General features: G+C 31.3%; 2 protein-coding genes across 2 annotated transcripts; both read left to right on the top strand.

Annotated features, from left to right (window-relative positions):
- The first annotated feature begins 619 nt into the window (after positions 1–619).
- LOC112733727 (uncharacterized) lies at positions 620–1144 on the top strand. Its single transcript, XM_025782771.1, has 2 exons — positions 620–882; positions 997–1144. Exons 1-2 carry the CDS (start codon positions 620–622, stop codon positions 1142–1144), a joined length of 411 nt encoding a protein of 136 aa, XP_025638556.1.
- Positions 1145–6959: 5815 nt separating this feature from the next.
- Positions 6960–7478, top strand: LOC140177577 (uncharacterized). The gene has a single exon (XM_072210704.1). The coding sequence runs from the start codon at positions 6960–6962 to the stop codon at positions 7476–7478; it is 519 nt and encodes a 172-aa protein (XP_072066805.1).
- The last annotated feature ends 4773 nt before the right edge of the window (positions 7479–12251 follow it).

Below are 12251 nucleotides of genomic sequence, written 5' to 3'. Positions count from 1 at the left end.
AACAGCAGTCGGGGCTGGACGCGGTTGGCGAGGTCAATATTGATGAGCTCGGGGATATAGATTGGGAAGAAGATAACAACGACAGTGAAGAGGAGTTCGAAGCCAACTACGAAGTTGACGACGAAAACGATGACAGAGACTTGGCAGGCAATCTGGCGGTAGAAAATGAAGCGGAGGCGATTGTAAGCCAGCACCCCTTTGGTGTTCCGTCTTTTATGCGGACTCTAGATCTCGAAGCCATGCATGCCTCGGAATTTCCTGAGTATGCGAATATCGGTATGTTATGATTATTCATTCAATTTACCACTAGTGTGCATTTTATTTGCCTTGTCTAACAGATGGTGGTGCGCATGTCATAGGTGAAGGCAACGCTGCGGCGGAAGATGGCGAGTTTAGTGTTAGAATGGAATTTGGTTCAAGAGAGTCGGTGATATCTGCAATCAAAAGCTACACTATCTCTAGAGGAGTTAATTACACTGTGTATGAGTCTGAGCCGCAGATATTCTATGCGAAATGCAAGGGGTATGGTGCAAGGTGCGATTGGCTTATCTAAGCTAGCTTGATTAGAAAGAAAGCATGTTGGGAGATCAGGAGATACAATGGAAAGCACACATGCACCATGGGCACGATTTCACAAGATTATGCGAAGTTGGACTCGGACACAATTGTAGATGCCATTAGGCCGTTGGTCGAAGCAGACCCTTCGATAAAGGTGAAAAAGTCTGTTATTGGAGAAGTTCAATCCATGTTCAACTACACAGTGAGTTATCGCAAGACTTGGTTGGCAAAGCAGAAAGCTGTCGCAAAGGTTTTCGGTGATTGGAAAGTTTCTTACCAAACTCTGCCAGTATGGTTGAAAGCAATGACTGTGAAGATGCCGAGGTCTCGTGTTTAAATTAAAATTCTCCCCGTTTACCGTGAGAGTGAGGAGGTTCAAGGTGTAAGAGTTCTGCACCACGTTTTTTGGAGCTTCTATCCGTGTATTGTAACATTCAGACACTATAAGCCGCTGGTCCAGGTTGATGGCACGCACCTGTACGGAAAATATAAAGGTGCACTTCTGGTTGCGGTTGCACAAGATGGGAACAAAAACATTATGCCTATTGCATTTGCGATAGTCGAGGGCGAGACGGCAGACGCATGAGAGTTTTTCCTAACCAATTTGCGGAGATATGTCGTTACCGTCGATGGTGTGGGTATTATTTCTGAATAAAAACATTGGACATTAATGGTTACAACTTACATCGTCAACTCCCATGTCGTCGAGTCCCCGCCTAAAATGCGCAGTAGGTCGCCGTATATATCTTGTATGTCGGCGCCAATGACTCCACCTAACAAAGAACAGAATAATAATATTAATAAGACTAACAAATTAATAATAATAACAATAATAGTAACAACAAAGACAGTAATAATAATAATAGTAATAATAATAACAATAACAACAAAAGCCAATACCGTCGCGCGAGTGGAATATCAACATCGCCGAGCTGATCGCGGGGTATATGTGCCAAGAGCGGCATACGCTCCCACGCCCAAACAAAAAACAGTATCATTGGGCCATCCATCTCTTTGCAGTTGTATCGTGATGCATGACAAAACGATCTGTATATGTGTGCTAGACTGGCTGCTCCCCAACTGTATCCGGTGAAAATCCCGAAGTAGCAGTAGAAACTTCGAGTTCAATGAAGTGGTCGACTTATCCGGAAACACAACTGTTCCGAGCACGCAGAAATATGCGCCCAGACGTACCGCTCAACAGATTCCTAAGTGTCACAAGGCTCGGTGTCTCTGCACCGCCGGACCCAGACAATATTAACCTTCCCCAACATGTGATCTTCTGGACTGGGCTCTTGACCAAAACACGCAATGCAGTTCTCTGCCAAAAACTGGTGACTGTTGTCTGATCTACCCGTAACAGCCTCCCCATTAATCGGGAGACCAAGAATATAGCTCACATCTTCCAGCATCACCGTCACTTCACCGACCGGAGGATGAAATGTGTGAGTCTCCGGTCTCTAGCGTTCCACCAAGGCACTCAGCAGTGCAGAATGACATCTCATTTCGCCTACTCGCGAAACGTGTTCAAACCCGGTCAATGCCAGTGACACTGTAGCTACCTCGTTAAAGGTATCGGGCGGATCGAGTTTTCTGGGCAACAAATTCCGGTTAGCCTGAAAAAAAAAGGTTTAATTACTCTGTTGGTCCCTATAGTTTCGTGAAATTTTCAATTAGGTCCCTATACTTTTTTTCTTTTTAATTGAGTCCCTGCACTAAATTTTTTTTTTTTCAATTAAGTCCTTCTTAGTAGTAATTGGCTTAATTTTATAGGGACCCAACTAAAAAAAAATTGGTATAGAGACCTAAATAAAAGGAAAAAAAAGTGTAGGGACCCAATTAAAAAAAATTGATGCAAGGACTCAATTAAAAGAAAAAAAAGTATAGGAACCTAATTGAAAATTTCGCAAAACTATAGAGACCAACAGAGTAATTAAACAAAAAAATAATAATGATTAAATTATCATTAATACTACTTAATAATTTATTCAAAAAAAATAACAATAATAACTAAACAATTTTATTATTATATTAAAAAATAATATCAAATTATTAAAAAATAATAATAAGTTATTAAAAATAATAATAATAATATTTATTTGTTAAACAGTATTATTTATTTATTATTAAAAAATAATTATAATTATTATACAGTATTCTATAATGGCTAACAATCATAATAATAATGTCACTAACAATAATAACAATAATTAAAAAAATAGTAACTAAACAGTATTATTACTGTTATTATCTTAAAAAATAATCATAAATTATTAAAAAATAATAAACAATTATTTACTTTCCATTAAAAAACAATAACAATTTATTCCTATTATTACACATATTATTTATTTATTATTAAAAAATATTAATTTTTTTTATAAAAATTAATAACTTATTATTAAAAAATATATAATTTATTTACACAACCGCCGTATAATACAAATTAATAATAAATTATTTAAAAATAACAACAAATTTTTAATTTATTTTTATAATTTATTAGGCAGTACGCCTAGTATGATAAAAATTAATAATAAATAACTAAAAAATAATAAAAAATTTATTACACAGCCATTTTTATTATTAGAAAATAATTATATAAATAACAATAACAATAACAATGTCACTAACAATAACAACATTAATAATAATAGCAATAATAGTAACAGTAATCACAATAATAATAATAATAACAATAATAATAATATTAAAATTAACAATAACACTATCAAAATAAAAAAAAAAAATATTTATCCATTGAAATGATCAAGATATTTAATAATGTGTTCTTCCGGTTTGATAAAATTATGAACCATTTTTTATTTTTTTACCGTATACTTTTTTTTTCTCCCACACTTCTTCACTTTTACTTCTTCAATTTTTCTTCTTACTGGTTTCACTTCCGTTACTCCTATCTACGTTTAGTCTTCGTTTATATAAACAAATTTACCACCCAAAATGACGCGTGTCACGCATGCAGCGAAGGTGGCTGCCAAACGCAACCTCCGATTTGCTCTGGCAGACTGACAAACGCAACCTGCGTTTTGCCTTCTCCAATGCTGGTCAAAAGTGAAGCAGTTTGCATGCAGGGGACACAGGGTCACGTTTCGTCCTTTGGTTGCCTGGGCCTGCCAAACGCAGGCTACGTTTTACAGCTTGCTCCTCTTCCTTATTTTTCGTCCCAGCCAAAACGCAACTTACATTTTGTGCTCTCTGAAAAATGTCAGCTCCACATTTATGCATAAGACACCATACATCCATTTTTTACCAATTCACCATTTTCTAATCCATTTATAAATTAATTTCTATCGAAATGTTTTTCCGTCAAATAAAATTCTATAATCGTTTATATAAGTTAAAAAAATAAAATTATAAAAAATTAAATAAAATTAAAATATTTTTGTAACAATTCTTTTTAATATCATTGAAAATCAATTGACTTTACAAGTTATAATTTAATTTCTAAAATTAAAAAATCTAAAAAAATATATAATATACAGGTTATTTGATTTATAACATAAAATATATCAAAATAGAATAGTATTTTAATAAACAGAGTTAATGACAAACAAATAATATGATAGTTTTTTTAAAAAAATAATTTAATAATAATATTAAATTCATTAATTAAGAAAATACTTATAAAGGTTATTAAACAAATTTATTATTAATATTAATTAGAAGATAATATTAATGAAGACTTTTGAATAAATAAAGACAATTTTAAAAAAATAAAAAATCTAGAAGAATAATAACAACACAAAAAAAAATTTATGTGATAATAGAGTAATAGATAAATATTAATTTCTAATTGTGATAAAATTTGTACATCAAGTTTTATATAATATAAAATAGATTTCACTTCAAAAATAAAAATTGTTGACTAGGTTAATGTTCCTATAAAGTATCTTTCAATAGATATATATATACTTCAATAAAATTTTATAACCATTATGAAACGAGAGACAGCTAGGTGGGTATGCACTAGAAAAAACTTAGAGATAAGGTGGTACACAAAAACCTATAAAAAAAACTCAATATTCTAATTTAAGGCATTTTTTAGTTAATGAGTCAAATAAAATTAGATTTGTTTTAATGCTAATATTTATTTTTTCTGTTTACACGATTAAATTTATGTTATGTTTGGTCCAATAATATCTTTTAACTTTAACTATTTACGTTAATATTTTTCTTTTAACATATTATTCGAGAAGTTTTTAAAAAATAAAAAGTTTAATTTATTCAACTAAGTCTATTTTCCTGTTATTGTATCCCGTTAAGTTTAATTGTGACGTTAATTTATTTCACTTAAGCTTAATTAAATTGAATCTCATTATAGTTGATTAAGGTTCAGTTTGAGAAAATAGCTTACTTAAGTTATTTTTAAAAACATAACTTAAATAATAAATGATTATATTAAAAATAGCTTATAAATAAGTTATTTCGTATTTAGATTTTTAGTTTTAAAAGTATTTATTTTATAAAAATGTGATAAAAAAGTGGTAGTATTATGAGAAAAGTCATTTTTTTTTTTTACTTTTCTATAAACTCCTAAATAGTTTCTTAAAAAACTGTAATTTAATTTTAAAAATTATATCAGACATTAATACTACTACTTTTCATAAAAAAAAAATTCAAACAAACTATTTTTAAAATTTTTCAAACAGACCCTAAATACACAATCAACAAAATCCAAATCATTTTGAAGGTGCACTCCCCAATTGGCTAGGTTAGTTTACACTTCTTTTTTGGTTGCATTCTCGGTGCAATTAATCTTTTTTACTATAGAACCATCATAAATAAAAATAATTTTTCTGTTGTCAGGTGATAATATCTGCAATAATTCTGAAGTAGCTAATGATGGTATATTATATCCTTAGCTCGCAACACTTGCAATAATGCAAATTTGCTATGCTTTTTTTTGTGTGTGATGCATATAACACATCACTTTTTTATTTTTTTATTTTTTTTTGTAACTTACTGAAATATCGGCGGTCCAAAATTTCTATGCCAACTGTGGAACTCTATTCTAGTATGATAAGTGTATAGAAAAGCATTATAATGCCAAATTTCCAAATTTCACTCTGTGTTGCCGGTGAGATCAAGTTCAACTTCCTTTGATGCAAGCACCATCTAAATCGTTGCAGAAACTTTATTTTGACGGCAATGAGCCAATGACAAATCATATCACTTTCGATTGAATATAAAAATTTGCACAATTATATATATATGATACTCAAAATGAGATACAAAATTAGATCACTGCTGTGAGATAATTTACATACCATTTTTTTAATTCTCAACCAAAAATAGGTTAAATTTTAATTCAAAGTCACGACACTCATCCGTATTTATATGATTTCAACTTATTTTTTCCAGCTCAAGGGAAAAATTGAACAACCTTTATGCGAATATTGTCTCTATTCTCAAAATTATGCTTGATGATCATAACTTGCTTGTAAAATTATTTCAGCTTCTTGGGATGCACTTGCTGCTGCTGATTCTATTTGGCTATGTCTCATAGGTAAGAGAGGAAAGATGGATGCAGATATAATTTGCCTTCGGTTTCTGAAGTTGTTGCCTTAGTTGTTGGTGATTTTGATGGATCTACAATAGAGTGAGATATTATTGTCGAGGATAAATCAGGGTCACTTCAAAGAATAATTGAGTTGCACCCTTCCTATCTAGGCTAACAATATCGACTTTTATTCCCTTACCGTGAAGATGGGTGGAGAAGATATTCCATTGAACAAAATTAAAAAAGGACAAACAGCTGAAGACAAATATGTCACAATGTGAGACTTTTATTTCATTCTGAATCCAAGATCGACCTTCACACAATGGTTGATGCATTCTAAATGGTTGAAAGCGCTAGGTTAAAATATGTTTACACCCACTAAAATGACTTTAGAACTGAGATAGACAATGGCCTTCGAGATGCCATTTTCAATGGCGAGACAAATGCTACCTCAAAAGGAAAGAGAATTATACTCCCAGCAATATTTACTAGTGGGGCAAGATACATGATACAAAATTATCAAGACACAATGACGCGGTTATCCAAATTTGTTTATCACTTTTACTTGCAGTCCACAATGGGATGAAATACAATGATACTATGCAAAGCACAAGGTCAAACCAGAAGACAGGCCATACATCATTTGCAGACTATTCAAAGTTAAAGTAGACAAGATGATTAAGGATCTTAAATACAACAAATTATTTGGTTCTACTAACGTAGGTACCTAATTTACATACAAGCTTCGAAAATTTTTTTCCTATGTCGTTCATAGCTGCTTCCTTATTCTAAGTTAGACATGTTAATACCATTCAGCTGCTATTTTTTTCTAGTTATTTATACAATAGAGTTCCAAAGGAGAGGACTTCCACATGCATATATGTTGTTGTTCTTACATGAGCAAGATAAGTATCCAACCCCAGCAGACATAGACAAAATCATCTGTGCTAAGATTCTCGATCCTAATGTTAATAATGCATACTATGAAGCTATCAAGAGTTTTATGCTGCATGGTCCATGTGGTCTTATTAGCAGACCAACTTCGCCTTGCATGGAAGAAGGACATTGTATACGTCATTTCTCTAAGAAATTCTATGAAGTTACTACAGTTGACGAAGATGGTTACCCAAGTTATAGGCATCGAGATAATGGACGCATGGTGAAATTGTCTGGAATTCATCTTAACAACAGATATGTCGTGCCACTTAATAAATTATTGTTACTAAAATACTGTGTTCACATTAATGTGGAATGGTGCAACCAATCAAGATCTATCAAGTATTTGTTCAAATATGTAAACAAAGGGAGTGATCGTGTCACAGCCTCATTTTACACAAACTCCACCAGTGATAATTCAAGTATAAAAGTTGATGAAGTGAAAATGTTTTATGATTGTTGATATATATCTTCTTGTGAAGCTTTCTGGAGGATATTTTTCTATGACATTCACTATAGAAATCCATATGTTGAGAGGCTTAGTTTTCATTTACCATATCAACAACCTGTTGTATTTATAGATAATGAATCATTAGTTGAAGCTATTGTAAAAGAGTCTATTTCTAGCTTGGTTTGCAGCTAACAAAATATATGCAGAAGCTAGAGAACTAACATATATTGAGTTTCCAGCCAAGTTTGTTTAGAAACCTTCACCTCGAGCTTGGGAACCCAGGAAAAGTCATCAAGTCATTGGAAGGATGATCTTCGTTCCACCATCATCTGGTGAGTTATATTACTTAAGAATGTTGTTAAATATTGTAAAGGAACTAACAATCTATGCATATATTCAAACCTACAATGTGGACTACTTGATGATGACAAAGAATATATTGATGCCATTAAGGAAGCAAGTCATTGGGGCTCAGGTCATTATTTGCAAAAATTGTTTGTGACTCTATTGTGATCTAACTCAATGGTGCGACTTGAAGCTGTATGGGAAGAAACTGCCATGAAATTATGTGATGGAATTTTGCATAATCACAGAGCCATGTTTGGCCTATCTGGTAAGCAAACAACTGCAATGAACAACCTTCTATTAAATTTCTATCTTTAAAATGTTGCTTATATGTTTTCATAGTAATTCTTTCATCTACCATATATTTTCCATAATTACAGAAAATAATATTTTTACTTTGTCAACATTTTAGATTTGGTGATCAGCGATGAAGAATTAAAGGACCTAACATTGATTGAGATTGAACAAATCTTGAACAGTAATGCAAAAAGCTTGCCGAATTATCCGACCTTACAATTTCCATCAAAGGATACCAACCATCTTAGTACATGAAACAAGATGATCTTTGATGAGTTAAATTATGATAATGTTGAATTAGAAAGGCAACACATTGAATGCCTCTCCAAATTAACAATATAGCAAAGGAGAGTATATGATAAGATCATGAACGCTACAAAAAGTTAACATGGACGTGTGTTCTTTTTTTTTATGGCCATGGAGGTACAAGAAAGATTTTTCTTTGAAAAACTTTAGCTTTAGCACTGAGATCAAAAGGACAAATAGTCCTAACTATTGCATCTAGCAGCATTGCCTCTCTATTGTTACCTGGAGGTCGGACTGCACATGCTAGATTTGCCATACTATTAACCCCAGATGAATTCTCTACTTGCAATATCAAGCAGGAAAGTCCATTGGCAGAGTTAATTGTAAAAGCAAAGCTAATAATCTGGGACGAAATCCTATGATGAGAAAATTTTGCTTCGAAGCGCTAGATAAGACCATGAAAGATTTGATGAAGTGCAAAGATAATGAAAGCCCACAGTTGCCATTCGGAGGGAAAACAATAGTCTTCAGTGGAGATTTCAGGCAAATCTTGCCAGTGATTCCAAAGGAAACAAGACAAGATATTATAAATGCGTCTTTGAATTCGTCATATTTATGGCAACATTGTGAAATACTAAAGTTGACTATAAATATGCGACTGCAATCCATGGCTGCAGATAGTGGCATACAAGATTTGAAGCAATTTGGTGAATGGATTCTTCAGGTCGGCAATGGAATATCGGAAGGAGTAGGGAACGAGAGCAATTTGATTAGTATATCTCATGAATTCCTTATCACCTATTATAATGATCCAATTCAAGCAATGGTTGAAGCAATCTATTCTAATTATATTTCTGGCATGGATAACCAAGGTCATTTGAAATTAAAGATGAGGTGAATGATTACATGACCGAACTCAACTACAATGAACGCAAGACTTATATTAGTTCCAATAAATGTTTGTTTGAAGGAGGTAGAAATGAAATTGAAGGCACACACTAGAGTTTTTAGCGACAATTAAATGTTCTGAGGTTCCAAATCATGAATTGAAGTTAAAGATTGGTTGCCTTGTTATGCTAATTAGAAATATTAATAACTCTTTAGGGCTTTGCAATGGTACTAGATTGATAATTACAAGACTTGGAGATAAAGTTATCGAGGCAAGATTATTAAATTCCAACAACTGTCTCGATAAGGTCTTTATTCTTAAAATGACACTCACACCAACTGATGTCAGGCTACCATTTATATTCCAAAGGAGATAATTCCTTCTTATGCTATCTTATGCAATAACCATAAACAAAAGCCAAAAACAATTATTAGACAACGTCAGATTATTATTAAAAAATTTGTCTTCACACACGGTAAACTATATGTTACCATCTCAAGAGTCACTAATAAAAAAGAATTAAAAATTTTAATTGCTTATGATAAAAACACTGACAAAAAAAATGTTATCTACCCAAAAATATTTAGAAATGTATGAAAAAATCTTTAATATTAGTTATTTCTTAATTATTATCTCAGATATATCTATTTGGTTTGTAAAAAACTTATTTTTCTTTGTTTACATTAGTCTAACTTTAATAATACATAAATAATTTTTATATCTCAAAATTGTTCAAGAATTAAATATTATTTTCGAAAAAAATTTTTCTAGTGTCAGATCTAATAGAATTGACTTGAGAAGAGTAAGGTGGGTCAGAGATTTAAATTTTCGAATAAAATTAGGATGAAACTTAATCCTATTATATACTACCTATAGCTACTCTTAGAAATGGCCAAAATTAGACAAAGAGACATGTATGTATATAACAAAAAGTGTATAATACATAATACATAAATACAACATAACATAATAACGTCGTTAATTTTTGCAATTGTTAAACACAACTTGATCATTGAGTATTACTATATAGTAATAACATTTTTAAAAGAATACAAATAAAAAAGGTATAGAAAGGCAAATGCAGAAAATAGGAGCCATCAATAGTGCGTGAAGGAAAAGCTATCAAAAAATTAATAATCTACAAAACTAAAAGGGCAAAAGTAATAATTGAATGTAGACCTTAATCATATATCACTTGTTAGTTTAAATTGAAAGTACCTATAAAATAGATTCATATGTACGCATTAGATTAGCTTAATACATAAAATAGATTCCACTAAAAAAAATATGTTCACTACCGTTAGATTTATCGGTAGAATTATTTAAAAAATTTGCTAATAATATATTTACTATTGAAATAAATTTAATGGTATAAATTTTATCGGTAATTATTTATTAGCGAAATTTTTTGTTTGTCACTAATAATTTTCGACAAATTTAGCGACAAATATTAACTTTTAATTGGCAAAATTTTAGAGCTTGTTACTATTGGATTTATCTCCTGATAAATTCGATGGTAATCTTAAATTTTATTTTTGTTAAAAAAAAGTTGTTTAAAAATTCAATATATAATTTTAAATGTTTAAATTCAATAATTTTCAAACTAACAAAATTCAAAATTTTATAATTTTTTATAATAATTTGTCTATAATTTTCCGTTAAAAGTCCACAAATAAGTTCACACATCAAAATTTAAGAATAAAGAAAAAAAATAATAATTACTCGTGTACGAAAAAAAGTACATATACTCTAAATCCAGAAAAGATGAACTTACATAAGGTTCGATATGAAAAATAAGATACCTCATGATGGCTAAGTAAATTGTATAGTTGAAATTCTCTAGACAATAAAATATTGAAAAAAATTAATTATACAAATAGTATATCTATTTAAGATTTCAAGTAATTTACTAACATACATATGTATATGTCTCTCAAATGGTATATCTATTTAAGCTTATACAATTTTAGCAACTTATAAACCTAGTTGAAAGTTTTACATCATAAACCTACTGTCTACAAGCACATTTTCTGGAATAACAAGCTGTACACCTTCAATTGCAAACTATAAACATAATCAACATACAAATTATAATTAAACAAGCAAATTAAAGTTCATATATTCAAATGAATAAATTGCAACAAACTTAGTAAAATAACAACAATCAACTCAGTGAAATTAATTCAGAAAATAATTAACTTAGACAATAATAAAATCAGAAAATTAACAACAATCAACAATAAGTCAATAATTAACTTAAAAAATTAATAAGCTAAAATTAACTCAGAAAATTACAAACAATCAACAATTATTAACTCAGAAAATAATTAACTCAAACAACAATAAACTCAGAAAATTAACAATCACCCAAAACACCATCAACTCAAAGTAAACCCTAATGGCTTAAATTACACCCTACCTAAGCTAACATTATTTAATTTCTAATTATACTAAATTAATATAACAAACCCTAATCACACACTTTATTAAAAAAATTAATCAATAATTCAATAAAATACCTAACAAAATCCTAAACAAATAAAAAAATCTAAAAAATACAAAAATTATAGAAAAATTATCTCTGATAGTGGCTGCAGAATAGTGAAAGCGTGGTGGTGATAGGAAGCAACAGTGAAACCTATAGTGGTGGAGTTAGGGTTTAGTAACATAACAAACAACCAAAAGAAAAAAATAGACAACAACCTTACCTTGGCGCGGTGGACCAACCACGATGATAGCGACAAGGCGACGATATCCAATTGACGGCAAGGGACACCAACAGCGGCGGCACGACGGAGGCTTTCCACGGAGACTCCAGCAGCAGTGATGAGGATGTGCTAATCTGCAACGACAATGTGGCTTACCGGCAGCTCCAGGTGGTGGTGGCGCAACCTTCTTCAATTCAAAGACCAGAGGGAGAGAGATGAGAGAGAGACGAGAGAGAGAAGAAGAGAAGAGAGAGAGAGAGTTTGCAGAAGTGAGGGAGAAGGGCTTCACATTTGAATTTT

This window comes from Arachis hypogaea, chromosome 13 (genome assembly GCF_003086295.3).
Source record: "Arachis hypogaea cultivar Tifrunner chromosome 13, arahy.Tifrunner.gnm2.J5K5, whole genome shotgun sequence".
Lineage (NCBI taxonomy): Eukaryota > Viridiplantae > Streptophyta > Magnoliopsida > Fabales > Fabaceae > Arachis > Arachis hypogaea.
The sequence above is the reverse complement of the archived record's forward strand: the minus strand, read 5'-3'. Positions and strand labels throughout refer to the sequence as shown.

Bases quoted from the DNA above. Each gene is read 5' to 3' on its own strand.
- LOC112733727 (XM_025782771.1), top strand. From the start codon at position 620: ATGGGCACGATTTCACAAGATTATGCGAAGTTGGACTCGGACACAATT. The intron at 883-996 runs GTCTCGTGTTTA...TGTAACATTCAG, and splicing joins ATGACTGTGAAGATGCCGAG to ACACTATAAGCCGCTGGTCC.
- LOC140177577 (XM_072210704.1), top strand. From the start codon at position 6,960: ATGTTGTTGTTCTTACATGAGCAAGATAAGTATCCAACCCCAGCAGAC.